We start from the raw sequence: 27489 nt of genomic DNA on the forward strand, positions 1-27489 counted from the left end.
ACTGCTAACTATTCTTATTTCTTCCACAGAAAACACTAGAAAAACTTCGAGCCAAAAATACATGCTGACTTTCCACAAAAAGCATAAAGGTTTTTTATTACGTGTAACATAGGCATAATTATTTAAAATAAATTTTTATTTAAGGAATTCCCCTTTCCACTGCCTCAGTTCTTCTTGAGTCTCGATCCCTAAGAAAGAAGAGAGTAGGCAGTGATTAAACTTGGGAGACATTTATTTACTTTCCGACATCACTTATGTAGCTAAATCTTATATCTCCTCAGGAAAACATAGCACTATTGAGTGACTATTACATCCTATGGAGAACTTTAATCTTTGGTCACAGCGTTAAGAGCTCCTGGTTTTTGTCCTGTAAGCTCTCTTTGAAATGACCTATAAATTATTTTTCTAATGTGTACATACCTTTAAAATAAGTTTTGCTTAATCCAGTTGTCACGACAGTCCTATATAACAGGAATACAGAGATGACCACATGATCACAAACTATCTGGTCATTAGCAACCCAAAAGAAATTAACTAGACAAAGGACAGCTGCATGACTCTAAATCTAGGCATTCATTATTCAATATAATAACCACTTACTATGGCTACTGTTGAAATCTTGCTGAATACCAATGGCTATTAAGTAATCACATTACAGCTTGTTATATATATATTGTATGTTGGACAGAGCTGATCTAGACGATGGAAATAAAACAAGGGTTAATAAAATGTTCCCAATAGGCTGAATGCTCACAATGTAGCAGAAAGAAAACCCAGTGGGAAAAATGTTTTGTGGTCATGTCCACGGCAATTGAGAAACTGCATTCTAAAAGCCTTGGTAATGACCATTATACTCTGATAATTTGGTGTGGTAAGATAAAGAAATTACTTGCCACAATTCTTTTAGTTAGGTTTCTTTGATCTCCACTTGAATATAGACATACTTCAAAAACTCCTCACCTATGGAGAAAGATTTTAAAGTTCTTATTGGACTAAATTATTCAAATGAGGTTCATTAGGTTCCAAAGTATCCTGAAACCCGGTTCTACTAGCATACATTGAAAATTCCAGAGTTAAAACTGCAAATGGTTGGGATAAGCATATTTTCAATCCAGTTCATTTAAATTAAATGTTGGGAAGAAACATTTTGAAATAAGCCTTAATTAATCCATTTCCATTCATAACTGAACCTATATGAAACGTTCCCTGATCATTAACTGCAAAGGCAGCTATTTGGAAACATGCATGTTTCAGGGAACTTTTATCTTAGTGCTTTCATATTTTAAGATGTAGCACATATTTTAGATGTTCAGAAAGGCTATTTTCATTCAGCTCATTCAGAGCAGTTGAACATTTTGCCCATCATCATAACATCATGCTGGTAACAGTACAAACACATGGTGGCCTATTTAACATCTAATCTTTTTTGAGATCATAAACCACCAGGAAGGGCTGCTGTAAGAATTAAATGCAAGGACATTTAATGTTAAAGTTTTATAAGGGAGAAGTTTAAGTCTCATATAAACTAGGAATGAGGGAATAAAATGTTACCTGTAGTCATTGGGACTCAACCTCTTCAGTTTACTTCAGGGCCCTAGAAGTTAAAATTATAAGTACATTGCCATTTTGGCAAATTATCTAAACTATATTATTCCTTAACGGCCTCTAAGTATTATATCCAGCTTTTACTCATTGATTCTAGCAAAAAATGTTACAGGTCTCATTGTCATCACTGCAATAAACTTACTGTGATGGAAGCATAACCTGTGTCTCAATATAGCCACATTAATTATTTCTGGACACCATGAAGAACAGTGCCCATTTTCACCTAGAATGAGGCTTTTTATAAGTTTCTCTCAAGCTTATATGTACACTATGCAAAACAAAAGGCTTCTACATCCATATAGAAGTTTCTGCTGACATGCTAGCAATAAAGAAAAGAAGCTCCAAGAAGCAACAGGAATAGAAAGCCTTACATGATTAGGGTCACAGTAGATGGATATGCTTAGTTCTCAATTTCATTCAGACACCCTAAAAAAAGATAAGCATTAGCTCCCACCGAATGAAGATTACGTCAAACTGAACAGTAGAAGAAACTATAGGAATACTGTATCAATAAAAATACCAGGTTTAACATGCACGAAGACAAGAAAACCAACGATGCCAGATACTGAATTTATATTGCACTGTCCTTTGAACACCCAGCAGGAACAAACTGCTGAATGCAGATACCATGCAGTGCAATTGTGCCTGAACTATAAACACCTCTACTTCAAGTATGCAATGCTATTATCTGAGAAAACCTACTTTCACAAATCTCTAAAAATTTTAACTTCATTTAACAGATAAAATAATCTGACCTTTTAATTCCTGTCATTTCACATTAACTGCATTATGAACTATAAAGCTGGTGATGTTTTTTCTCTTTGCACTAGAAATGAAGATCACAGTTGCTCAAAATTTTAATTCCTTCGCTACTTTAATGTGTCCAAGTATACATGTTATTAGGATAAACCATATCAAATTGTCACCTTAATAAAAGTGCAAAATGGCACTTTCATTTGGTAGCCCTAGACATGCAGTCTCATTTTTCCTATTCTGTATATAAGTAAATTATTATGGAAAATACTCTTGCTAAAATCTTGACAATTTTGTTTTATACCTAAATAATTACTAGTCACAACAATAATGGAATCCTGTACAAAAGGTGCTCGCATAACGTCCTTTGGTTCAATGCTTTAATGGCGATGAGAAGCCATAGGAACTTATCTCTGGTTTATATCAATCAGCCTATGGTAAAACTGGCTTTCTTATACATCTACTTAAAGTTTTAGAACCTATTAATAATGTTAAGTGAAGACTTAATGGCACTCAATTTACATTTTTTTCAGGACTTTGAATCCTTAAATTTCAGTAGACATTAAACATTCCACTTACCTCTAAACATGATTAAGTTCAAATCATATTCACTCCTACAGAGAAAATACCAAGTTAAAAGATTGACAAGTGTAATTAAAAACTAAAACCTATGAAGAGCTATATTCAGCTCTGTCAGAATTAAGTTTTAGTTCATGTCTGTATCACTCAGCAGTTGAACAGTTAAATTCATCATCTGAACTGCAGTGGCACCACAAGATTACTGTCACCAATCAAAACTTACCTAAGCTATCACACCCTAGAATAGTACAGGATCATTGATATCTATCAAAACCTAAAATTAAAAAAAAAATTACCTGTTACACCTTTCATAGTTTTAGCAGCTGTCATGTAGTTCCTTCCCACAGATCTAACATATAGTTCTGTGAGGAAAGGAAAGCACATATTTACTCTATGAGGCGTTTCCAACGATGTAGGTCTACAGAAAAAGCCCCATCGGGATAGACCTCAACCATTATTTACACTTGGAAGACATCAGAACTGCGATCTGCTCCAGCCTTTTCAATGAGTTCGAAATTGTGCAGTCAAACATTCTATTTAAACTAATCATTCATAAATTAATCACAAAGACTAACAATACTGCTTAGAGTATACTGACAACAAAAAGGAAAAGTGCCAAGCTACTATAGATAATTCAAAAGATTTCCATGTATAAATCGAAGCGTTGATTTTTATGAACTTTAACACCACAATACTGCAGTGTTTTGCCTATGAAATTCCAAAGACACAGCAAAAATTTTACATTAACTGAATTTTTGCCTACTTATGAAATCTTATGTTCTATGCAGTCATTTCTAGCATTACAATATTAGACCTACCTCAATTTGTATTAGGCATTAAAAATGTTATATATGCTTGAGTGGGGATATCCAAGATTCTGGTTATTGCTATAGCCTAACTTAGTTTTGAAACCCTGTCTTGCAAGTAAAGTGAAGCTGATGTAATATCACTATAAAATATATGACTAATATTAATTTTGTGGTATCATGCCATAAACAAATTAAAAGTTGGCAAAAATATCTTTTAATAATGAAAACTATGGAGGTTTAAGGTTTAGATTATAATTTGCTACATTTAAACAAATCTGATCGAAAGTCACCTAAAGCTTAAGACATACCTTTAAGTCCAGACATTGTGTTCTCAAAATAAAACCCTAATAAAAAAAGAAGCCATCTTTTGTATCATCAACATTAAAATTAGAGAACTCAATCAACATAAGTGAGATTTCCCTTATATCCTGTGCTTTGCAATGATCAACTCAACAGTTCTGGAACCAAACTTTATGTTTACTTATATCCTATCACTTGAATTTGTTTTAGGTATCATGTTCCTTCTTATATGTATCAAAACTCATACTGAATGATGAGCTCTGGGTTGCAAAAGAGGATTTATTTTTCGCACCTGTCTATAAGTCTTTGTCCACAAATTAAACAAAAACAAATACAAGTGCTATCCTAAAATGCAGCATATACAGTGAAATAATCAGCAATATACAGTAGTGACAAAGTGATAGTTGAAATGTTACCTGCAGTTAAAAAGGGAAATTTGTTAAATTCTTATTACAGTACTAAACATTTGACAATAAAGGTCACCTGTCTGAAAAAAACAGTGATAAAAACCCCTATATAGTAGGGGGTTTCAGAGATCCTAAGAAGGTGGTTGGTTGTCAATCATTAGTGATTACTGTAAAATTCTTTTAAGGAATATAATCTCTACTTTGATTCAATGCTCAAATGACATGTTTAAGCTTTCTTACCCTGAAATAAAATAAGTACAGGCAAAAACAGTAGAACCCCATTTATTAGCAAGTGATTATTTCTATGAAAGCCTCACGTTTTTGTACATACATAATTTTACCATTTAATTTTTGTTTTTCTTTTTCGGATAATTTGTATTCTTTAGCAGTTTGTCACAATGTTACGAGGCTCTTTATTTTCTCCTTAGGATTTTTTTTTTTTTTTTAATCACTGCACTGACATATAGGCACATTATCTTTACTTTCCTTCTGTAAAGTTTCTTTTTCTCTATTTTTACCTGTTTGACATTCATATTCCTATCTCCTTTTCAGGCCATTCTGTCTTCTGTCCAATGTTTTTTAACTTTGATACTCTCTTTTTAAACAAAGCAGCTTCTTTAGTATGTTCTTGGTCTAAATATACATTCATCTTCTTTGGTAATTCAGAATTTATTATGAAATAATTCTCCTCCTGCATAAAAATATGAAGATTTAAGCAATAACTAAAACTTTATTGCTTCAGTAATTACACATAACTGAGCTCTAGGTTACTTCAAATAACCTGGAGACTACATCTAGCTAGATGTTAAAAATCCAAGTTAACTTCTTTATTTTCTTATTCGATATTCTAGTAATAATACCACATATTAAAACACTACTACTGTAAAGTCCATGTTCTCATCAACTATGAAAAAAATCATAATCCTTGCATTTCCTGCACCGAAAGCATTAAGCCTTTCAAAAATTAAACAGACTGTAAGAATGGATAAAATTTCTCTGGCATCACCTGCTGCCCTTCCAAAATAATCTGAGACAAAAATGTCACTTACCACCAATTTGATATCACAGTCATCATCATGTTCAAGATTGGTTGCAACCTCATCTTCTCCTCTGTAACGTTAAATACACCATCAGTCAGATGACAGAATCTATAACCCAATTAGTAGTATACTGTCATGACATACTACTGAAGCAATACTAGTCAAGGAGAAAAATTATGTTGTCATATATAACACCCCAAAATGAATGTCATGTGCCAAACACAGAGCTCAACTGTAATAACCCATATGGCCTATTGATCCTGTGCTCACATCACTTAAAGTATAAAAAAATTGCTAGCATAATATGGAGCAATTAAAAGTTAAAACCACTTGTTAAGATCTATGACTAAAATTAATTCACATGATTAAACTTACACTGACTCTTCAATAGGAGAGATAGATCCATCATCATCCAAGTATTTATATCTACGACTATCAAGGTCTTCTTTTTCTAAATCTTCACCAACATTCATCTGTTTCAAGGATTCCTTCAGGTGGTATTCATACTTCAGTTTTTCAAGGTAGTTGAAAAATCCTCTTGCCACTGCTTGCTATATGTCAAAAACACCACAATTTTAGGTCATGGCTTTATAAAGTAAAATTTTCTCCACTCAGCAGGTGTCTGTGTTCCAAAATGGCAAGGAGCTCCTTACCAAGAACTCTTGGTGATCTTGATTTTACTTTTGCCATAAATGGCTCACAGGTAACATATTAATATATGTGTAATGCTGGCTGTAAAAAGAATTCACTGCTACCTAACAAGTTAGCAAACAAGTTGGTACCAAGAAAAACTGAAGCACAAATTTTGTGTTGTTTGGAAATTACTGATACTGAAGACACTTAAATGCGGAGAGAAATTTCTAATGTTTTATAAACACATTAAAACATAAAAAGTTAGTGAGTATTAATCCCTTCAAGTAAATCAGATTCTATATCAAGGGATTATAAATTAACTACAAACATTAATTCAAATATTTGAGAGCATACTGATAAATATTACGGTATTTACTAGGCAATTCTGTTAGAAATTGAATACTCAATATCTGTAAGAGAATAAAATCTACCAAAGTCACTGAACAGGAAAGGCAGGTGTGGGTTTGATCTAGATTACAACTGAGAACCATTTGGGTTTTAGGGATGTTAAAAACCTGATAAGATGAGATCAAGGAATTTTATATAAACAGCCTTGGAGCACTTCACATACAGATAGTCACTGAATATACCAGTGAAGATTCCTCCCAGAAGCCCAAATGAAGTTTAGGGTGAAGGATGGGGTGGTTTTTAAGTGGCAACAAGTCAGGTACAGCTAAATTCTACAAGTGACCAACAAATCATTTTAGGCACTTCAGCTATGTTATATCCATATATATAAAAAACTGACTCACCTCAAAAGTTAAAATTTTCCTCCAAGGTAATGGTTTTCTTCCATTCTCTGATTCTAAAAATGGGAACCCAGGCCCTTTATCTTTTAATTGTTCATTTATTTGTGACTTTTTAGTGTTTTTCTTTCCTTTTGGTCTTCCCCTGGGTCTTCCTGTTGGCTTATACTTTCTCTTTTTACGTTTCTTTTTCTTCAACCTTTCAAAAATAGCTTTTAAAGTCAATGGTCTTGGTTCAAAAGATGAGTCACTAGATGAATCTCTCGCTTGAACTCTTTCAGGTGAATGAACAAATTTTCTAATAGGGTTTCTCTGCCTCTGTTTAGGTGAGTAAGGAACACACTGAGTTTTAAATAAGCTGCTACCAGAGGAAGAATTATCACTAGAGAAAAAAAAAAAAAAAAAAAAAGGTAAACTGCAGTTCATCAAAATTAAAGCCTTTTGCCCTTCAAAAGATACCAAGAAAGTACAAAAATAAGCCACAGACTGGGAGAAAATATTTGCAAAACATATCTATAAAAGACTGGTATCTAGAATATGTAAAAAATTTTCAACTCACTAACAAGACAAAAGCCACAAGTTTAAAAAGATATTTCAAACTAAGTAGATGATATCATGACACTACAACTAGTGTGTGCTAGTAAATGTTTAACAAAAAAAAAAAAAAAAAGGGAAACTTAATGGCATCCTCTTAATATAACAGAATGTTGCTTACCAGTACCTTTATTTCACCAAAGCAGGAAAACAAGCTCAGGACAATTTTTAAAAAGATAGGCTCAGTACTAGTTCACCACTTAGTTCTGACCATTCTACCCAAGATAGCCAAAACTGCCTGTGTTCACCAAATACTAATCTTCCAAAGTAAATACAAGTTCCGTACAGGTAGTCTTGTTCACTGCTAGAGGCTCCTCTTTAAATAAAACAAGAGTTGCCTAGTAGACATTTTGTGTGAGTATATTAGAAATGCTGGTTTGATTTCCCAGTGAGATTAATGGATGAGTTAAGGATACCTCCATCACATGCATAAGTCGGCATCCTTGATAATGGAATATCAGAGCAAGCTGATTTTTAAGTAAGATGCCTCACTGATGTCCATTTTCTTGTTATGAAATTAGGGTGATTTAGTTAAGAGATACCAAGTCGGCCCAGAGAATATACTCGTCTCCTCGGGTTAAGTAAATCTGTCCCACTATTAACTATACAAGCAGGTAAACTTTGAAGGTCTGTAAAACAGGTTTTTCTTTTCCTTCCTCATTCTTGGAAAATACTCTGAAAACTCATCTACGATGATTGATGCTTTCCCGGTAATTCAAATACAGTAAACATCATGGAATCTAGTGTTTTCTAGTAAAAACCTGGTGGTTGCTGTTAATACAAAAAAAATGCACTTACCTTTGATTATCAATTTCCATAGCTGAATCAGATGCTGTTACATAGTGGAGAGAATCCATTCCTGATTTGTATTCTTCAAGTCCTACTTAAAATTGTTTTTTGTCACTTTTCTTTAACCAAATTTCTGCAATACAAAAGACAGTAAATATGTAATTTCTCTGAACAAGTAAATACCAGCACAAACAGCTGGTATATAAAATTCAATATAGTCAGATTATATCATGATATGTAAAATCAAAGCAAAATCATTTATTTTCATGCAGGAACTATCTACTTCAGATAAACTCCAAAATCTAGAAATTTTATTCAAATTGTCTTTCAGTTGTACCTCTAAAGCTATCCAATGAAACAAGTCTAGGAAATTACCATCATTCTTAAAAATATCATATATCTTTCCATTAACAGTAAAATATAATTTTATTAGCCATATAGTAATGGGCAATTGCTAATGTACAATTAATGGCCCCGAAACCATTTTTCAAGAGCAAATGGGAATCTTTAGAAAAAACTTACAAAGCCAGGAGGCAGGGCGTAGCCTCAGTATACCCAGAAAAAAAAATCATCACAACTTACTATCTAAATCTAACACACCATTTTAAACTCCTGGCCTGGTGTTTTTATTTACGGTCTCTTCCCATTCATACTGATTCATCAAAATTACTGTGAAACCACTTATTTGGCATATTACCTCTTTGCCATTAGGGGTATTAATTTAAAAGTCCTGAATTCTCAAAATTTTCAATGAAAGCCTAACAGACAGTAACAATGATGCCCTTTGTCTTCTTTTTAAAAAATCTCCTTTGAAGATTTTACAATAGGTTGAGCAAAATAATTTTTAAAAAGACGCCATCTTCATTTAATATCGAATCTCCGTTATCAGGGATACTATCTATCATTCTTCCACTTTTGTATTGTTCATACTTGGGAATGACAAACGAGTAAAGATGAAAGGAAATGTTAGAATAGCAAAATAGTTCAAATACAAGAAATCAATACGGTCATACAGATTCTAGATTTGCAAAATGTCCAATAGACCCACGTAGTAATTTCATGGTTCTATTATGTTTAAATGCACAATCTAAGTCATGGAATTAACTGCTCAAAAACGAAATTCAACAAAATTGAATCCATTTGCTGCTGGTATTCCTGAAGTGAGATTTTTAAAATAAATTAGAACATTACCAAAGAACAAACTCAAAAGTCACTTTCGAAACTTCTTTGGAAAGCATTCCTACCCAACTGTCGCTTCCTATTCTGGGATTCTACGATGAGGCCACATGGCCAGATAGTGCTCTTAACCAGTGCTAACAATACCTCTCAAACACCACGTGTGACCTTGGGGCGGGTGTCTCCAAGAAGCACCTAATCTTTCCATGCATGGAAAATGGCGTAATTGTTACCTCGCACTTATCAACTCAAAATATCTGTACTTGTTTATATACATTTTGATATCTACAACTCAGACACAGTGGATCACGCACACACTATAATCAAATATGTGTGGGCCGCAGTCCAACGTCTAGACCCCAAGCCAACAACAACCGTGAGCCCTCCATCCTTAGGGCCTGAATTCCTCGGCTCGATCCTCCCAAGAAAGCCCGGGGGAAAGCTAGACGAGCAACCCCTTCCAGACCCACCATGCCCGGGCGGCAGGTCCTCTCCCTTCCTCATCCAGGGTGACAGACGGCTAGAACCAACAAGCGCCGGCTCGGTACCGGGCTCAAATGCATACTCGCTGCCGGTTACCCAGGACTCGAAAGTATGTAACCTGCACGCTCGCAACCTCCCAACCTCTGCATTCCCACACGCCGAGAACAGCTTACCTCTGCCACTGAGCGGAAGAAAAGGATGGGCCAAACGCACTACACAGCTAATAGTGGGGCCGAAATCTCGCGATAACAACTTAGCTCCGGAGAGAAAGAGGGGAAGGAGGTTCCATCTTGATCACCGCGAAGGGAGGAGCGACTGGAAGTGGGCGGAGTTTGAATTCCCTAACCCAGAGGAGGCGAGGTCGACAGGGCAAAGGACTCAGGTGCAGGCTTCCCTAACGGACTAGGTAAGTGGAATAGCCAAGAAAATTTCGGCAAAAGACAAAAAGAAATTGTGGGATCAAGTGAACGGAATAGATGTGAACTGCGATGAAACAGTCACTCAGCCTGATTTGTTTCCGGTGGTCTCTCACTAAGTTGGGGGGCGGGGGAAGTGGCGGGGTGTGTTTTGTCATATTATGTCTACCTTTGTCTTCCAAAATCTCTTCTGTGGGAGGAGGGAGGTAAATGAGGTAAAAGGGATCAAATATGTGGTGACAGAAAGAAATCTAACAAGAGGAGGTGAACACAATGCAATAATATACAAGCCTTACTGTTAAATTGTACACCTGAAACTTATTGGATGTCATTAACCAATGTCACCATAAAAAAAATTTTTTTTTTTTAAATCTCTTCTGTGTTAAATTGTAAAAGGATCATGTTTTGACTGTCACTCAAAAAATGTAACCTTTGTGCTGGAAGCCAATGTTACTTCATTGGACACTCAATTCCTCTCTCCACATTTGGACTTATGTTATCTAACTCTTTCACTCCAAACTGAAAGTCAACCTTTCAGGAGTTCGTTAATATATCACGGTACAAATTTTTTTCTGCCCCCCCCACTCACCCCCCGCCCAGGTCCCTGAACAGTAATTGAGTGTTTACGTGAAACTGTTTAAACTAGCTTAGTTTTAGTGGGGTTTCTTCCCCAAAGTAGTTATAAAAAGGAATGAGCTTGTTTGATTTGTCCACTTTCAGACCACTTGTATTATATGATAAACCAGTAAAGCTGTCTAATCTTAGTTTATAGTTAGTGTCATCTCAGGATTAGACAGACATGGAAGTAATCTGTTTTCTTCAGTTTTGCTCCAAATATTGAACAAGTCCATGCATAAAAAGTCTAATCCTGTAGGCATTTTCAGTCTATGAACTATCTTAAGCTCCAGGCATCACATGTCTTACTCAGTGCCATGTTCATGGCTTCACAAATACTTTATGTGAATGGGGGTAGTTAGGAATGGTGGGCGGCGTGCGTATTGTGCCTCTCTCCTCTCATTCCTTGCTCCAGTCCTACTGTTGTAGCCGCCAGCCCCCGATAGACACATGGACCACCAGAAATCAGTGAGTTATAGGAAACACACTCTTTATTCAGCCAGCTGGGTCTGCCAGGGGTACGCAGACCCCAAATTAAGTAGCCCCGAAATGTAGAGGTACAGAGTTTTTAAGCCCTAAACCCCATTCCTCATTCTGTCTGAACACAAAAGTCTATTTTTCTTCTATTTACTGTCAACCTACAGGTTGGTTGTGCAAGTGGGGGTCCAGAAGCAGAAAGCTTATTATTAGAATGTTATGTTCCCTTCGGTGATAACCTATGTTCCCATGGGTGATAGCCAAGCAGTAATTTTCCAGCCAGCACACTACTGGTCTTAAACAATAGTTCACATATAAAATTAAGAACTTCAAGATAGTGACAGCAGAGCATTAAACCAAGTTCTATTTTGAGCATATGGCCTTGAGTAACTATACTAGTTGCATACCCATGAAGCCAGTCCTATCCCAGAGCCTTGAGTCTGGTATATTGTAAATGTTCCATAAATAATTAAGGCTAAACTAGTGTCCATTGTTTGCTAGGTACTTTGAAATGTTAATAAAAAGAAACAACTGGACAGAATGGAGTCACTTTTGCTAAGCCCAGTCACCAAATCAAAACTTAATAAATAACAAACCTAATTGCAGTTTCAGCCTCATCCAGGAGTAGAATTTTAAGCCAATCAGTTCAGAATATCCTGATTAAAACTAGTGAGGTAATCTGTTTGATAAAACCCCTGCCATTCCCTAGCCTAAAAAAAGATGACCTGGCCTAAAAAGAATCTTTTTTCTTTTGCTAATAACTTGCTTGACATTCCCTTCTTCCTATAAAAACCTTCCATTTTGTACAATCCATGGGAGGGCCCATCTACTTACTGGATAGGATGCTGCCTATTTCATGAATCACTTAATAAAGCTAATTAGATCCTCAAATTTACTTGGTTGATTTTTGTTCTTTAACAGAAGACATATATGAGAAACAGCCTTATCTTCAGAAATCACAGTCTAGGGGGAAAAGCAAAGTAAACATGATCACAGGTGCTGTAAGATTGCTCTACAAATTCTTCCCTAATGTGAACTGAGATGTCTCATTCCTTCACCAGTTAATCCACATTGTATGTGATGAGTTCCGGCTTTGCGCTGGGCTAGATTTGGTTTGAATTCTGTTTCTGCCACTTAATGGTGATCTCAAGTCAATCATGTATTCTCTGTAGCTGATTTCTTCTTTTACGAAATGCGGGTAATATCTATGTTGTGAGAGGTTTGAGAGAATGTCTGTAAAGTGCCTGAACACAGTGTCTGGTACATAATATGCAATTAATAGTTATCAGCTTGGTTGCCATAGTTGGTTCATCCCTTTAGGTGTTCTTTCTGCAGCTATGCCTATCCAACTGCCTCTTTCTATTTTTCCCTTCTCTGCACCCCACTACTGGGCAACTGAATCCCAGCAATGGAATCTGAAGGATAAATATTGTATGCCCAAAGCTGTCCTCTTGGGACCACTCTGAGTTTATAGTAGAACCTTTCTAATCCTGTTCTCTCATTACTGCAACCTCCTCCCTCCCACTTAAACACACTTATACATACACAGCCTTCTGGGCTGCTGGCCTGCCTGAAGTTCTATATATCTAAAACAATTATTCAGGTTATAGCCTCCCAGGGTTGGATTTTGTTTCTGTCTTGGTGGGGAAAGAAAAAAACAAAACAAAACTGACCTTCTTTTAAAGATAGCAAATGGTGTAAAATTAGGATTGTATTTGAATTTAAACTTGAGTCTTTATTATTTCTAGTGTAAACAAATACTTGGAGTGCTTGTATTATCTTTATTATAAATAAATCTAGTATTCATTGAGCACATTTTAAGTTCTTAATTAGTACTTGCTGGTTTGTGATAACAAAAATATAAGATGTTAACACTTGGAAAATCTAGGTGTAGAGTATACAGAAATTATTGGTATGTATTTTCTGTCCATCTGAAATTATTTTTTAAAAAAGTTAAAATGTCTAATTCCTGAACAATTATAGATTATTCAATTCAAAAATATGTTTGAGATAACTGAATTAAGATTATATAGGACTTAAGGCCTATTATCAACAGTTTATATTTTATTTGGGAGACCAGATTATCAAATTCCAACATTTAGTATCCTTTAATTAATATGCATAAAGTACTAAAGTAAATGTCAGGTCCTAAATGTATGCAATAGCATGTTTGTGGGAGATGGATTGTTTGAAATTATCCTCAAAACTAAAAATCGAGTTTCTAAGAAACCTGTGAATCTTTGGAAAAGTTAAAAAGAAACTTTTTTTCAAAGAATTTTTCCATTGCATACTAAGTAGCCATGTACCAAAGACTATTCAGATTAATGAAGTTTTCCATTAACAATTTTAATGAGAACTCCAACAGTGTTCTTAGAGGCACCCTCAGGAGTTTTGCCTTTATTCCTCGTTGCAAATGGCCTAGAATAGGATTCCCTGCCCATCTTATTACTTTTGTTTGGGTTTTTTTCTCTTTGTCTTCATTTTATCTCCCTCTGCTTGTGCACGCCGTCCTGTGAATAAAAGGTAAGATACTAATTTCTGTGTGTACTTGCCTACTTATTGTAAAATATACTTAGCATATATTTTTTAAATATTATAATTGTTTAGGTTATCAGAATAATTGAATATTAAAGATGCTTACCAAGAAAATATGTTTATTTGTAAATGAAAGTAATTTGGATTTTAAAACCTAATCATTTATAGAAGTTTCCATTTCTCTTAGTAATTTAAATTTTCTTTTGTAAGTCTAAGAAACATTTAATTTTTAGCCTAAATGTCAAATACAGTCTAGAATACACAAATCATTTATTATAAAAGTACTTGAGTGTCCTATACTGTTAACTACTTTTTGCCTCAGTATATTCCTTAGACCAACCATTAGAAAATTCCGTGTTCAATCTAGATATAATACTAATGGACCATGTTGCCTCTTGGTTTGCAATTTCCTGTCTATTTTAAATGTCAACTATTTAAAATATCAGTATTAGAGAGACAGATACCATATGAACATAAGTGGAATCTGAAGAACAAAATAAACAAAAACAGACTCCTAGATACAAAGAACAAACTGATGGTTGCCAGATGGGAGAGGGGTTGGGGACTGGGTGAAAAAGGTGAGAAGATTAAGAAGTATAAATTGGCAATTACAAAATAAACACGGGGATGTGAAGTACAGCATAGGGAATATAACAATAACATTGTAATAACTATGTATAGTGCCAGGTGAGTACTAATCAGGGGGATCACATCGAAATTGTATAAATGTCTAATGCTACACACCTGAAACTAATATAAAATAATATTGAATGTCAACTGTAATTGAAAAATAAAAAATTTAAAAATGAACAAAATAGGATTTCAATATGCTCATTTTAAATCAATTTCATTTATGAGCATAGGTGTAAAATTACTAATAAAATTTTAACAAACTGAAAAAAATAAAAACAAAAAAATAAGACTTAAGTATTAAAAGAGGTTACCTAGGCATTTTCTCACCTGAAATATTAAATACTATAAATTGTGGTTGCCTTTCTGTAAAGACAGAAACCCAATGCCCTTTTGCCTTCTTTTTCTTTTTTTTCTACCAGCACTATAAGAACTTTAATCCCTTCTGCCTTCTTTAGATATGAACTCTAATGTTCATATCCACAACAGCAACTGTTCATGTTTGGTGCACTTTGAACTCCTGTGATAATTAACCTACAGTAGTTTTATTTGTACAGTCTCGCACCTAAAGAAGAAAGAAAATGGCCTGTGCCGAGTATTCTTTTCATGTGCCGAGTCTAGAGGAGCTTGCTGGAGGTAAATACGATGCTAACTTTGCTTTATTTATTTACTTACTTACTTATTATTTTATAGCTGAAGGAATCTGGTTGACTTCACAGATTGCAAGGACCGTGTCAGCTTACAATCCCTTATTTTTTATTTTTTATGCCTACAGCATCTGGTAGGCGTAAAAAAATAAAAAATAAGGGATTGTAAGCTGACACGGTGGTCTCCCATCCAAATACTAACCAGGCCCACCCCTGCTTAGCTTCTGAGATCAGACAGGATCGGGCTTGTTCAGGGTGGCATGGCTGTAGACTAACTTTGAATTTTTTTAATTATTCTAAGGAAAAAAATAAAAATAAATATATGCTAAGATTTCATTTATGTAATAGTACTTTCAATATAGAACTCATTTTCCTTTTCAGTATCTGTTCTGTACTATTTTTATTGAGAGCCCAAAATTCTGCCCCTCCAAAGAAACTAAACCATTTAAGATTCTTTATAGTATACTAACTTTACAGAATGAAACTATAGGAATCCAAGATTTAAATCATGTGTGATGCTGAGATGCACAATTTTGCTTTATTAACTTGTTACCGGTTATAATATTTTTAAATATACAATCTACTGTGGTGTATTTATCATATTCCCATATACGACTTTTTCCTCTCTCTTGATATGCTAGACTGCCAGTGAACTTGCTTATATTTCTTTGTATATTTTTATGTATTTCACCTTGTTCAAACAAGAATTTAAGGTTCCTTCACAAGACTAATTAGGAGGGGACATAAAAAAAAAAGAAAAGAAAAATAGGACGATGAAGCCAGGAATAGTACTAACCCAAAACTATGTGGCCTATCAGAATACTAACATTTGTATGACAGCCTTTTGTTTCTATTCTGATAGTAACTATAAAACCTTCCCTTCTCAACGTGTATCTGTCCTGGTAGTTCGTCTGTCTTCCTGATAAGGCTTAAGTCAAGAAGTGTACTCATGCCTTGATTATGGCTCTCTTACAACCTTCCTATTTTTTCCTAAATTGAATGGCAGCTCATAAACAATTTGTATTGGTACTTATTTTCTTGGATTTTTCTATCAGTCTTTCTGTATTCCCTGATAATGACAGGACAGCTAAAGCTAGATTTTGGATAATTTCATGTTTTTAGAGATTCTACAAGACAAACTAATAGCTGATGCCACTGTCAAAGAATTTTTATAAGAACTGTCATCCTTAAAAGTACGTTGCTCTTAGATTTATAACTTTGAGACATGTTTTTTTACTTTTTTACTGAGTTATAACATATCTGTATTAAAGTACACTAATCTTAAATGTACAGCTTGATGAATGTTAACATGTTTATACGCATGTCACTGCCATCCAGATCAAGTATAAAATATTTACAGCATCCCAGAAGGCTCCTTCATGCACTTTCCCAGTCAATATCTATACCCCAAGAGGTAGCCACTGTTCTGTCACCTTAGATTAGAATAGCTGCCTGTTTTTGTCTGTAAGCTTAAAGGAAGTTGTTGCATGTAATCGATTACTTTCTAGCACTTTAAATATTTCCATTTAAATAGATATTTGGAATCTTCTCCCCCAAAGAAATGTAGTTTTCACTGAGTGCAGTGTTTATCTTTAGTGGTTTATAATTACAATGATATAAATACTAATATTTATGTGTTTTAGTCTACATGTCTTGTGATTATGTGTCTGACGTCAAATTATATTCATTAATAACACCAGTTCCCTCTCTTTTAATTACAAAAGTTTAGGTTGGAAATATGACACAGAAATGTTGAGGGAAGATTTGCTATGTGGGGACAGATTTTTACCTGATGTTAAATAATCGTTTTCCTTGTTTTATTAGTTCTACAGAAGGGACTAAAGGATAACTTTGCTGACGTCCAGGTTTCTGTAGTTGATTGCCCTGATTTGACTAAAGAGCCATTTACCTTTCCTGTGAAAGGTAAGCAATTTTTGCAATTAGCTTTTGTTTTTCAGTTCTAATATTTTTCTGAAACCAGAATTATTTTTAAGGACTATCTTAAATTATCTACAAATAAAGAATATTGTCCCAACTCTTAAATTAAATTATACTTAATTTCTGTGCTGTTTTCTTATATTGGTCAAATGTCATTTTGTATCCTTGTGGGAAAAATATTGTGCAATAGACTAGAATCCTTGCTATTACATGAGTTTTGTTTTTTAATTGCTCAAGTGACCGTTAAGTAAACTTATTTTAATTTTTGTTTTTACTTATTCAAGATGTGAAGGGATCTAAAAGCCTTGTATTTGAATACTCTATTAAATATTTATATCCTTTTAACAAATTTGCCAAGTGATCATCCAGCCAATGTTTAAAGTGAAAGGAATACTTAATTTAATTATTAAAGGGAAATTAATATTGGCTGAGTAAATATAATTTGTCAGATAGTATGATACCTATATTTGATGTCTTAATTTTTAAAATTAACATTGCAAGGTAAGTAGCCCCTGTTTATAGACGTGAAATCTGAAACTCAGAGAGGCTAAGTAAGCTCAGTGTGAATCATGAAGATACAAATCTAGGTCTGCTTCTAAAGTCCAAAATTTGTAGATAAACACTCACACTCATTCACTCTTTTATTATATAATTGACATCTTTGTTAAAGAGCAGTTTTACATGAAAGACCTAGGCTCTCGTTCTTTCTCTGTCATTCATTTCATTACCCAAGCTAATCAATGTACATGGGCTTCACGGGGCTGAGGGAGGGTTTAAATGTTCTTTTGGTGGTCTTTCCAGTTTAAAGTCTTTGATTTTTAACTAGACCTCTAAATTCTAGAAATTTTGTGTGCCAGATGGCAGTTTCTCTTCACACCTTGAAAGCATTTAGCAAATGCTTTTTTATAACTATGTTTCTTCCAATTATATTCTCCCTAATTAAAAATAATTAAATCAATGATTACAATAAAATGAAAAAACAGAAAACAGAGGGTACAAGGAAAAAGAAAAAATGTGAATTCTTAATTCTGTCATACAAAGGGTTATACTTTGAAAAAGAGTTTCTGGTCAATAATTTGTGAGTCTTTAAATTGAAATACTAAGGAAACCAGAATGTATATTTATATATGTATGACCTTTCATAAACATAGTTAGGCTCTTCTACATGAACTGGTCTTGCTCAAATCTCCAGTGACCTTGGTGTATTTACTAGTATTATTTGATCTCTACACATTTCATACTGTTTGGCCACTGCTACTTGACATTCTAACTCTCCCCTTGGTTCTCCTCTTTTCTTTCTTCTTTTGCCTCTTCTTCCTTGGTGCCTTTCCTCTCTCTGTTTTATCCCCCTTCTTTTTTCCTGATTTCTTTCTCTTTCTATTAGGCTCTTAAATTTTGATGTTTTCCAGAATTCTTTCCTCAGCCTCCTCTTACTCGGTACAATCTCTCTGGGTTTTTCCACCTACTCCTGTGGTTTTAATTACTGTTTGGATGCAACAAATTTGAAATCTGTATATCTCACCTAGATCTCTTTTTGTCTTAGCTGTAGATCAGGAATTCCAGCTATCTACAGGACATCTCCACCCATATATGCTAAAGATAACAAGGTCAACATGTCTAAAATTTAACTCTATTTCACCATAGTTGCTATTCTTTCATTGTTCTTTTTCTTAATTTCCTCTTCTCCATCTCTACAAGTCACCATTTTTAGCTCATTACTTGTCTTTTTCCTGGACTACTCAAATAGTCCTCCTGTGGTTTCTTTAAATTCTAGCGTTACTGTCACTTATGAGAAAGAGTCTTATCTATGTGTAATTTCTGCTGTTCCCATATAAAACATTTCCAAAATCCTTAATTATAAATAGGACCTAAAAGAATTTTGTACATCTACCCTCTACATAGCTGAAGAAATAGAGCAATTATATCTACTGTGTAATGATGTTAGTATGAAACTGACAAGACTACTTTTTCTCAAACAAAAGGTAATTATTTTCCACTCTTCATTAAAAATAATGCCTTCTCCCAAATTGTGTCTAGCTGTACCTGTGATATTAATTAAAAATTTAAGTAGAAAGTTTCTCACATCTGAAGTTACCGTTAATTACTTGTTAGTATTATTTAAAAACCTTAGGAAAAAACAACTTTGACAAGAGGATTTCCCAATATGGATTTCTAAAAGAATCAATGTTATTTATATTCTACCACAGCAAAGTATTTTAACTTAAAATACAATTTTAGCTAAACTCCTCTGTACCCCCAAAGAAATAAAGTTTTAAAGGAATAATTATAGACTAGAAATTATAGAAACCTCATCAAATCCAAACTTTGGCCCCAATTCTAGCCCTTGCCCCATCATCAACTTCCTATTACCTTTATGCTACCAACTATATCAAATCATGCTTGGTTATGACAATATCAGTCACAGGTAGTTAGACTAGGACATGGATCCTAGCTACTTACATCTTCCAACCCCTACTATTTGTAATACTATGAGAACAGAAGTTATATACTCTTAATAAATTAGTTTCTTCTGGCATTATATAGTACTTAAGTTAGATGTTTACCTATTTTTAAGATGGCTTTTTTTTTTAGGCATCTGTGGGAAAACTAGAATTGCAGAAGTAGGAGGTGTGCCTTACTTATTGCCTCTTGTAAATAGAAACAAAGTAAGTGTACTTTTACTTTTCACATTCACTTGAAGATTGTAGAGGTTGGGTTGATTCTTTCTTCTTATTATCAGATCTAATGACCAGTATGGCAAAGAAGTGTTATTGGACTCAGTGATAAAAAGTAAACCAAGTAATTTATCTGTTATGATTTAAATATTTTTCCTCTTATATAGGTCTATGATCTAAATAAGATTGCAAAAGAAATCAAGCTTCCTGGAGCTTTTATTCTTGGAGCGGGGGCAGGCCCATTTCAGACTCTCGGGTTCAATGCTGAGGTCAGCATATGTATAATTATTTTATTTTATTGATTTCATACTTAGTTTGCCTTTTTCCTTTTACTTCCCTATCAGAAATCCTACTTTCTGAATGAATTCTAAGTAGTTGATGTCATGTCTCTCTGGATTTGATACTGTTTGATACAAATTTGGATTATGGCAACTGTAATGGAGCACTAACTTCTACTTCCCAGTTTTTTTTAGGGTATGCACTCACTCAGTCTTAGATGAGTCCCAGGTCCTACTGTGGTCTGCTAAGGACCGTGGACTGTGAAAATTTTTAATCCTTCTACATCAGAGAATTCCTAGCTTCTCTATAAATCTTTGCTTTTGATACAAGGGCAGCTTTCAATCATAAGATGAATGGAATATTTAATGATCTAGTCAATCCCTGCCCCTTTCAGACCAAACAGTGGGAAACTACCCCAGGAGTATAATAATTATTTACAGAAGATAATATCTATTACTATGTATATCAATATAATTCCAACGTAAAAGTATCACTGTTTCTTCAGATCTCATGAATAAAGAGTGAATGACCTCCTCAGTCTGCCAATTCTCTCACAACCTTTACAGAGGTGACCATTAGTCAACAATCATACAAGTTATTCTGCAGAATCATTAATATAATTTGCCTAGTATTCAAGATGGAAAAAAGTTTAAAATTAGAAATTTAAAAGCAAATGTTACAATGTTATAGAAAACTATAAGAAATACTGTAAACAATGTTTTCAGTTTTTTGGTATTTGTAAACCTTCAACATTTTTTAACTCTAAAATTATTTCGTATTTCATGTTTTCTTATGTCTTTAAATTAAATTGTCAAAGTCTAATAAAATTCTATCACATTATTCAAAATATTCTGTTTGCATTGAAATACTAGGATTGACTAATTACCTTATTTACTTTTCAGTTTATGCCAATTGTTCAAACAGAAAGTGAACACAAACCTCCTGTGAATGGAAGTTACTTTGCCCGTGTTAACCCTGCAGATGGAGGATGCTTACTAGAGAAATACAGTGAGAAATATCGTGATTTTGGGTGTGCATTACTGGCTAATCTTTTTGCCAGTGAGGGCCAACATGGAAAGGTGATTTTGTTCATAAAAACATAGTGTTGTTCAAAAGTTCTCAGGTAGCTAAAATTTTGAACTTTTATTGCCACAAATATCATTTTCTAAAGAAAATCCAAATACCTAAGTCAAAGCTCTTTAAATAACTCAATTATGAAAGATACAGGCAGAGTGAAGGTAACATTTAAAACTAAAGTTAAGTCTAATATTTAGTAAGCAATACCCTTTTTTTCTGAGGAACTAAAAGATAACAGGATATTCATGTGGAGAATGACTTAGTCAAACAGATGAACTGTTTTGCTAATACAATGTCTACCTATATAGTTAGTGTATTTGCAATTTGTTCATTCCTAACTGATCAGAAATTGAACTAGACAGAAATGATGTCAGCAAAAAAATTATAGTAAGAAGGAGATAAGGAAAATTAATGCCTCACTTCAGATTTACTTCCTGTTAGTACCCAAAAAGATGATTTCAGTTTTAGCAGTTGTGAGAACTCTCAGATTTCATAGAGACAGCTACTTCAGCTACTTTGAGAAATGAGGTAGTAAAATAAAAATACCTAATAAACTCGAGGTAACCTGAGTTCAGAATTTTAAAGTGAGAAAATGTAATAATTTTCACCTCCCCTGCAATTAACCCAGTTATGAAAGATTCAGAAAGTACTAAAGTCTCATTTAAAACTGAGGTTAAGAATCACACTCAGTAAGCAATACCCTTTAAGCGAGGGAATTCTCAACCTTTGACCACCTTGATATAATAAGAATCTCTAGAGTTCAGTGTAGGATTTAGCTATAACTCTTTCTCAGTCCATAAATAAGACTTATTACAGAAAATTATATATAACTCATATATATGTTATTGATCAAGACTTACAGAGGATTCAGGTACTTCAACTCATTTGGGTTCGCTAAGCAAACTAGTGAATATTTGCTTGATGGCATTAGATTGTATGTTTCACTTTGGTAGTTATTTACATAAAATTTTGCAACTTATAACAACGGTATGCATATTAATGTCCTCTCTAGGTCATTGAGGTGAAAGCCAAAAGAAGAACTGGAAAACTTAACTTTGTGACTTGTATGAGACAGACTCTTGAAAAACATTATGGAGATAAGGCTGTAGGGATGGGAGGTACTTTCGTAATTCAGAAGGGAAAAGTGAAGACTCACATTATGGTAAGGGATTGTGGGTGTGTGAACGCATGCTCGTGTGGGTGTGTTCATATATGTTTAAGGCCCTATGGATTTTGTAAATATGCATTGAGAATTCTACTTTTAAAGACACCCTGAACAAATCCTTTTACTAGATTGTATTACTTTAAAATTCAAATGACAAACAATACTGTAAATTATATTATGCAATAACATCTAGAGTCTTTTTTTTCATGTTAATATATTAGAACTTTCAACTTTCCTTGTTTTTAAGATCAAGATCAATGTGAGCATTAAACGTGCTAAAAGGATTCTTATTTTCATTGCCAGAATCCCATACATAGACTTTACTATTAGGATAGTTGTGGTTTGGGTATCATGAAAATTATAATCTGTGGGCTAAATATAACAAATTTATAAGATATTAAGGATGGAATACTATATAAAGACAGGCCTAGGGCATTCCTTTAAAATAATTTTTGGTAGGTGAATGAATGAATGGTGAAAGTGATTACAACTTCCTTTTTTTTTTATCAATAAAGTCATTATAAAATTTATTGTTTTAATGTTTTTTCATGCTGATAATTTTAAATGGCAAGCCAGCTGATCCTGCAAAGAAACACATTTGTGAAACTACTTATTTTTCCAAATTATTTACAACAAAATTATAAATTTATTTGTAACTACCAAATTATTACAGGATTGTACAACCACTATGGAAAACAGTACGAAAGGTCCTCAAAAAATTTAAATAAATAGCTTCCATATGATCCAGCAATTCTACTTCTGGGTATATATCCAAAGGAAATGAAATTGGTATCCTGAAGAGATACCTGAACTCCTATGTTCACTGCGGCATTATTCACAATAGCCTAGTTATGGAAACAAACTAAGTGTCCATCAATGGATTAATAAAGAAATTGTGATTACCTGTCTATCCATCTACCTATCTATCTGTGATATAGATATATACAAAATTATTCAGGCTTAAAAAAGAAGGAAATCCTGACATTTGCAATAATGTGGATGAACTTATACTAAGTGTAATAAGCCAGGCACAGAAAGATGAATATTGTGTGATACCAGCTTTTAGAATCCAAAAAAAATCCAAATTAGAGATACAGAGTAGAGTGGTGGTTGTCAGGGGCTTGGAAGTGATAGCAAGGGAAATGGAGAGATGTTGGTCAAAAGGTACAAACTTTCAGTTATGAGTAAGTTCTAGAAATCTAATGTACATCATGGTAATTATAGTTAATAAAGTATTGTGTACTTTAAGTATAGGATGACATTTAAGATTAGAATGAGGATATATTCACGGGAAAACTGGCTATGAAGAATAAAAATATAGTAATAGACGCATTTCTTTCATTTATTCATGCATATGTTTTAGTGTATATACATTGATTGATGATCCTTTTGAAAACTAGAGTGTATAACTTCTTTTGATGCCAAAAATAGTCAATAGAATGTATAAGAAGGCTTAAAGTTTTTAATGTAATATAAAAATTTTAATTCTCAATAATATTCAGTATGTTTATCTGTTTAATGATCTTTTATTATAGCCTGCAGAATTTCCTTCCTGCCCTTTGAACTCTGAGGAAAAGGTGAATGAATGGTTGAATTTTTATGAGATGAAGGCTCCTTTGATTTGTCTGCCAGTTTTTGTCTCCAAAGACCCAGTAAGTCTATGTCTGTCTTTTATATTGCAGTATACCACAATGATAATGCTCAATATTCATAATATTCTTTTACAACCAGGCACTTTTTGTGTTAAGAATTAGGATAGTCTCTAGAATTATTCTGAGTAGTAACAGAGCAGGTGGCTAAAGACCTTATGAGTTAGGCAGAGCAGATTTTAACTTTGAAGAAATGAAGACACAACCATTTTAAATAATACCAAAAGTCATGTATTTAAGTAGTAGAATCGCAACAAGATTCAGGCTTACCATTTTATTACCTGTTCAGTATATTCTAATATTATACATTAGAAAAAAATATTATAATATAGACCAATTCAAAGCAAATATCTACTAAAATCCTGGCTAGTGATATCTTTTGATCCAATGATTGATTACATGTCTAGGAATTTAACCTTGAATATTTGCATAAGTGTATAAAATGATTATTAAAAGACTACTCATGGTAGGATTGCCATAATAGCAGAAGAATTCAAATAATCTAAATGTTAGTTGAAAAGTGGTATGTACATACAGTAGAATACCATGTAGGTGTAAAAGAATAAGGAAGCTCTTTTATGATCTGATATACAAAGATCTCAACGCTATATTGTCAAATGAAGAAAAGCAATATGCAGTACACAGAGTGCTACCATTTGAGTAAAAAACAAAAAAATCAATCTTTTTGGAAGGATATAGATGAAACTGCTTACATTGGTTGCCTTCAAGGAAAGGAAGTGAGTCAGGTAAGGGCAGGAGATGGAAAGGTATATTTTACTGAATATATCCTTTTGCACCCTTTGAAGTTTGTATCTTGTGAATGTATTACCTACTTAAACAATAAAATATAAAAACTACTGTAACATAAAGATCTCTTGCCCCAATAAATTCTATCCAAAATAACTTGAATATTAACAGATAGCTCGTCTGTCATCCTAGGGATTTGATTTGCGATTGGAGCACACTCACTTTTTCAGTCATCATGGAGAAGGTGGACACTACCATTATGACATTACCCCAGATATAGTAGAATATCTTGGCTACTTCTTACCTGCGGAGTTTCTTTATCGCATTGATCAACCAGAAGAGACCCATTCATATGGGCGAGATTAAATCAACTGATCAGCATTTAGAAAAAGAAGTGATTAACTAAAGTTAATTAAATGATTAACTCATTAATTGCTACAAATATAAAGTTCAATAGAAATGATCTTACTACTTAAACCCTATTTTTTTGGCCTTTGAAATGAAAGGTATGTTGACATTACTCTGTTATTTCATAGATCTGAAAAAGTTTCTTGGGAACAAAGATATATAATGGAGATGTTCTTCATTATTTTTTTATTCTAAAAATCAGTCTTATATTTATACCTTAAATATAAACATGATCTGGAATCATGTGATTGGTTAATTTTACTAACAGTAATAATTTACACTTAACATTATTAATTTTTTCAAATTAGTCTCACAACTGCTAATTGGGTATTTCTGGGTACTAGAAAAATCAGTGTTGGAAATTTTGATAGTTGTTGAATCTTTGTATTGAATTTTAAAAGTCTATTTTAGGAGTCAGAGTACACTTTTTTCATGGAATAAGGTGATCAGAAGGAGCAACTTTACCCCTTTTGGTGAAGTTGAACCATACTCAGAGTTTGCAGTTTGCCTTGTACAAACATTAGCAACTAGACAGTTAGCCATGATTCCTCTTTTGTTTGGATCGCCAACTGGAAGCAGTTTGTACCTTATTAGTTATTTGGAAGAAGAAAGCGGGGAAAAGAAACAGCATCAAAATACAACACTGAAGTGAGTATAATTTCTAAGTGAGGCTGTTGTTACACATGACCACTGTCCTTTGTGAAATATAAAATTATATTTGAATACATTTGTTACTGGTTATAATGGTTGAAATTTTCTTCAGTGTTCTTCTGTAATAATCATTAGTAAGAAATCAACTGTAATCTTATTAATGCCAACAATGTGCAGATTTAGGAGCTCTTCAGTACTAAGCACATAATAAATCAAAAAATATTATTTGATTGTCTTCTCTGGATGTAAGCTATAACATATCCTTTGAGTATAAATTTTAAAATATTTTTAAATAAGTACTAGTTTGTAGCAAAAGAATGAATAAAATTTTAAAATTCACAATATGATATTGTTTCTTTTTAATATTTACCTCTAGACAAAAATAATATTAATATTCACGTAAATATGTATTGAACACATACCCTGCTCTCTGGAATGTATGCTCTATGAAGACAAGAGCTTTGATCACCAGTATAGCACTAGTGCCTTCAACAGTGTCTGGCCAAAGTAGGCACTCAATAAATATTGGTTGAATGAATGAATGGGTGGATGATTATACCAGATACTTGACTAGATGCTGGGATCTATCATTCAATCATTTATATAGTAGGGAAGACAAATATTAAGCAAATATATAATAATGTCAGGTGGTAGTAAGTGCTATGAAGAAAATAAAGCATTGGATGAACTGTAAAGGTAGATGCTATTTTGTTGTGGCCATCCTATGCCGAGACAGAATGGACTCCCCACGCAAAATTTGGTTCAAATGTCAAGACTGATGAAGTCCTTGGGGGTTTGCTGGTGGTTAGGAGGTACGGCCAGGGTGACGGTTCTGCATGCAGTTTGATTTTCCCACAAGTGTCGAAGGAAGGAGCACCCAGGCTTTTTTGTCAGCTTGCCCAGATGTGGGGCAGAAAGGGAAGAAAGGGTAAGGCTTAGCTGTCAGCAGTCAAACATCAAAAATGGAATCAGACTCTCTATATAAGGACATTTTATATAGGGAGATCAGGGAAAGCTTCTGATAAAGAGATACGTGAGCAAAGACCTGAAAGAAATAAGAAGTGAGACATTAAGTTCTTTGTAAAAACATCCTTCCTGGCAGTTTCAAAAGCCCAGAGGCAGAAGAGAACTTGGTATGTTCAAGAAACAGCAAGGAGGCCACTGTGAACACAACAGGATTCTCTGAGAAGCAATTTTTAAAATTATATATATAGATATATCTATTCACAAAATTATGTTAATGCCATATACACTTTGAAATTAGAAATGTGAGGATGCCCAATATCATTAATTATTGGAATTTCAACCAAAAAAAAAAGGACAGGAAAGAGAAGAACCGTAACTACCAAAAAGGAAGAAAAAAATAAGCTTTTTAGCAGAAAACATGATTCACTTCTTAGAAAACAAAAGAGAATGTATAGTGAAATTATTAGACTGAGTTCAAAAAGTTTCTAAATATAAAATCAATATATAATGGATTGTATTTCTGCAAACTAACAAGAAACAATTAAAAATGTAAATGTGAAAAAGATCAATTACAATGTTATCAAAACTACATAGCAATACTTTAACAAAAATTACATATAACCTTCATTGATAAAATTATAAACCTGTTGTAAACTTAAAGAAGTGTCAAAAAATAGTTATAACTAGGAAGATGCAATCT

The 27489-nt window shown here is 33.6% G+C and overlaps 3 protein-coding genes and 8 non-coding genes across 16 annotated transcripts in view; 2 read left to right on the forward strand and 9 right to left on the reverse strand.

Annotated features, from left to right (window-relative positions):
* Positions 1–147, forward strand: part of CEP295 (centrosomal protein 295) — a 50281-nt gene extending 50134 nt beyond the window's left edge. For both annotated transcript variants that reach the window (XM_006907474.3, XM_015585976.2), the window contains exon 30: positions 30–147. In XM_006907474.3, the coding sequence (XP_006907536.2) occupies positions 30–68 (39 nt within the window). In that variant the 3' untranslated portion in view covers positions 69–147. The remainder of the gene's footprint in view (positions 1–29) is intronic.
* Positions 66–10214, reverse strand: TAF1D (TATA-box binding protein associated factor, RNA polymerase I subunit D). Of its 4 annotated transcripts, none has more exons than XM_025043740.1 (11): positions 10088–10214; positions 8265–8388; positions 6879–7254; positions 5869–6044; positions 5503–5563; positions 3161–5144; positions 2938–2972; positions 1977–2031; positions 890–960; positions 421–461; positions 66–188 (listed from the first exon to the last, which is right to left on the reverse strand). In XM_025043740.1, the coding sequence occupies exons 2-6, from the start codon at positions 8321–8323 to the stop codon at positions 4983–4985; spliced, it is 834 nt and encodes a 277-aa protein (XP_024899508.1). In that variant the 5' UTR covers positions 8324–8388; positions 10088–10214; the 3' UTR covers positions 66–188; positions 421–461; positions 890–960; positions 1977–2031; positions 2938–2972; positions 3161–4982. The 4 variants fall into 4 exon arrangements, with proteins under 4 accessions (XP_024899508.1, XP_024899507.1, XP_024899506.1 ...); XM_025043739.1 differs by having other exon boundaries at positions 601–960; XM_025043738.1 differs by lacking the exon at positions 890–960 and adding an exon at positions 1552–1594.
* Positions 266–392, reverse strand: LOC112476254. Its single transcript, XR_003045009.1, has one exon. It is a non-coding gene; the product is annotated as a small nucleolar RNA SNORA25 (small nucleolar RNA).
* LOC112476256 lies at positions 727–848 on the reverse strand. The gene has a single exon (XR_003045011.1). It is a non-coding gene; the product is annotated as a small nucleolar RNA SNORA32 (small nucleolar RNA).
* LOC112476252 lies at positions 1304–1376 on the reverse strand. The gene has a single exon (XR_003045007.1). It is a non-coding gene; the product is annotated as a small nucleolar RNA Z40 (small nucleolar RNA).
* LOC112476255 lies at positions 1707–1841 on the reverse strand. The gene has a single exon (XR_003045010.1). It is a non-coding gene; the product is annotated as a small nucleolar RNA SNORA1 (small nucleolar RNA).
* On the reverse strand, positions 2106–2243 carry LOC112476253. Its single transcript, XR_003045008.1, has one exon. It is a non-coding gene; the product is annotated as a small nucleolar RNA SNORA8 (small nucleolar RNA).
* Positions 3047–3118, reverse strand: LOC112476262. Its single transcript, XR_003045016.1, has one exon. It is a non-coding gene; the product is annotated as a small nucleolar RNA SNORD5 (small nucleolar RNA).
* On the reverse strand, positions 3259–3389 carry LOC112476257. Its single transcript, XR_003045012.1, has one exon. It is a non-coding gene; the product is annotated as a small nucleolar RNA SNORA18 (small nucleolar RNA).
* Positions 4261–4388, reverse strand: LOC112476261. Its single transcript, XR_003045015.1, has one exon. It is a non-coding gene; the product is annotated as a small nucleolar RNA SNORA40 (small nucleolar RNA).
* On the forward strand, positions 10209–26048 carry CUNH11orf54 (chromosome unknown C11orf54 homolog). 2 transcript variants are annotated; one of them, XM_006907475.3, is made up of 9 exons: positions 10209–10320; positions 15145–15223; positions 17059–17157; positions 19765–19838; positions 20015–20116; positions 21029–21205; positions 22216–22365; positions 23904–24020; positions 24957–26048. In XM_006907475.3, exons 2-9 carry the CDS (start codon positions 15169–15171, stop codon positions 25128–25130), a joined length of 948 nt encoding a protein of 315 aa, XP_006907537.1. In that variant the 5' UTR covers positions 10209–10320; positions 15145–15168; the 3' UTR covers positions 25131–26048. The 2 variants fall into 2 exon arrangements, with proteins under 2 accessions (XP_006907537.1, XP_015441464.1); XM_015585978.2 differs by having other exon boundaries at positions 10241–10320; positions 15131–15223.
* Positions 26049–27489: the final 1441 nt, after the last annotated feature.

This window comes from Pteropus alecto, unplaced genomic scaffold (assembly GCF_000325575.1).
Source record: "Pteropus alecto unplaced genomic scaffold, ASM32557v1 scaffold12, whole genome shotgun sequence".
Taxonomy (NCBI): domain Eukaryota; kingdom Metazoa; phylum Chordata; class Mammalia; order Chiroptera; family Pteropodidae; genus Pteropus; species Pteropus alecto.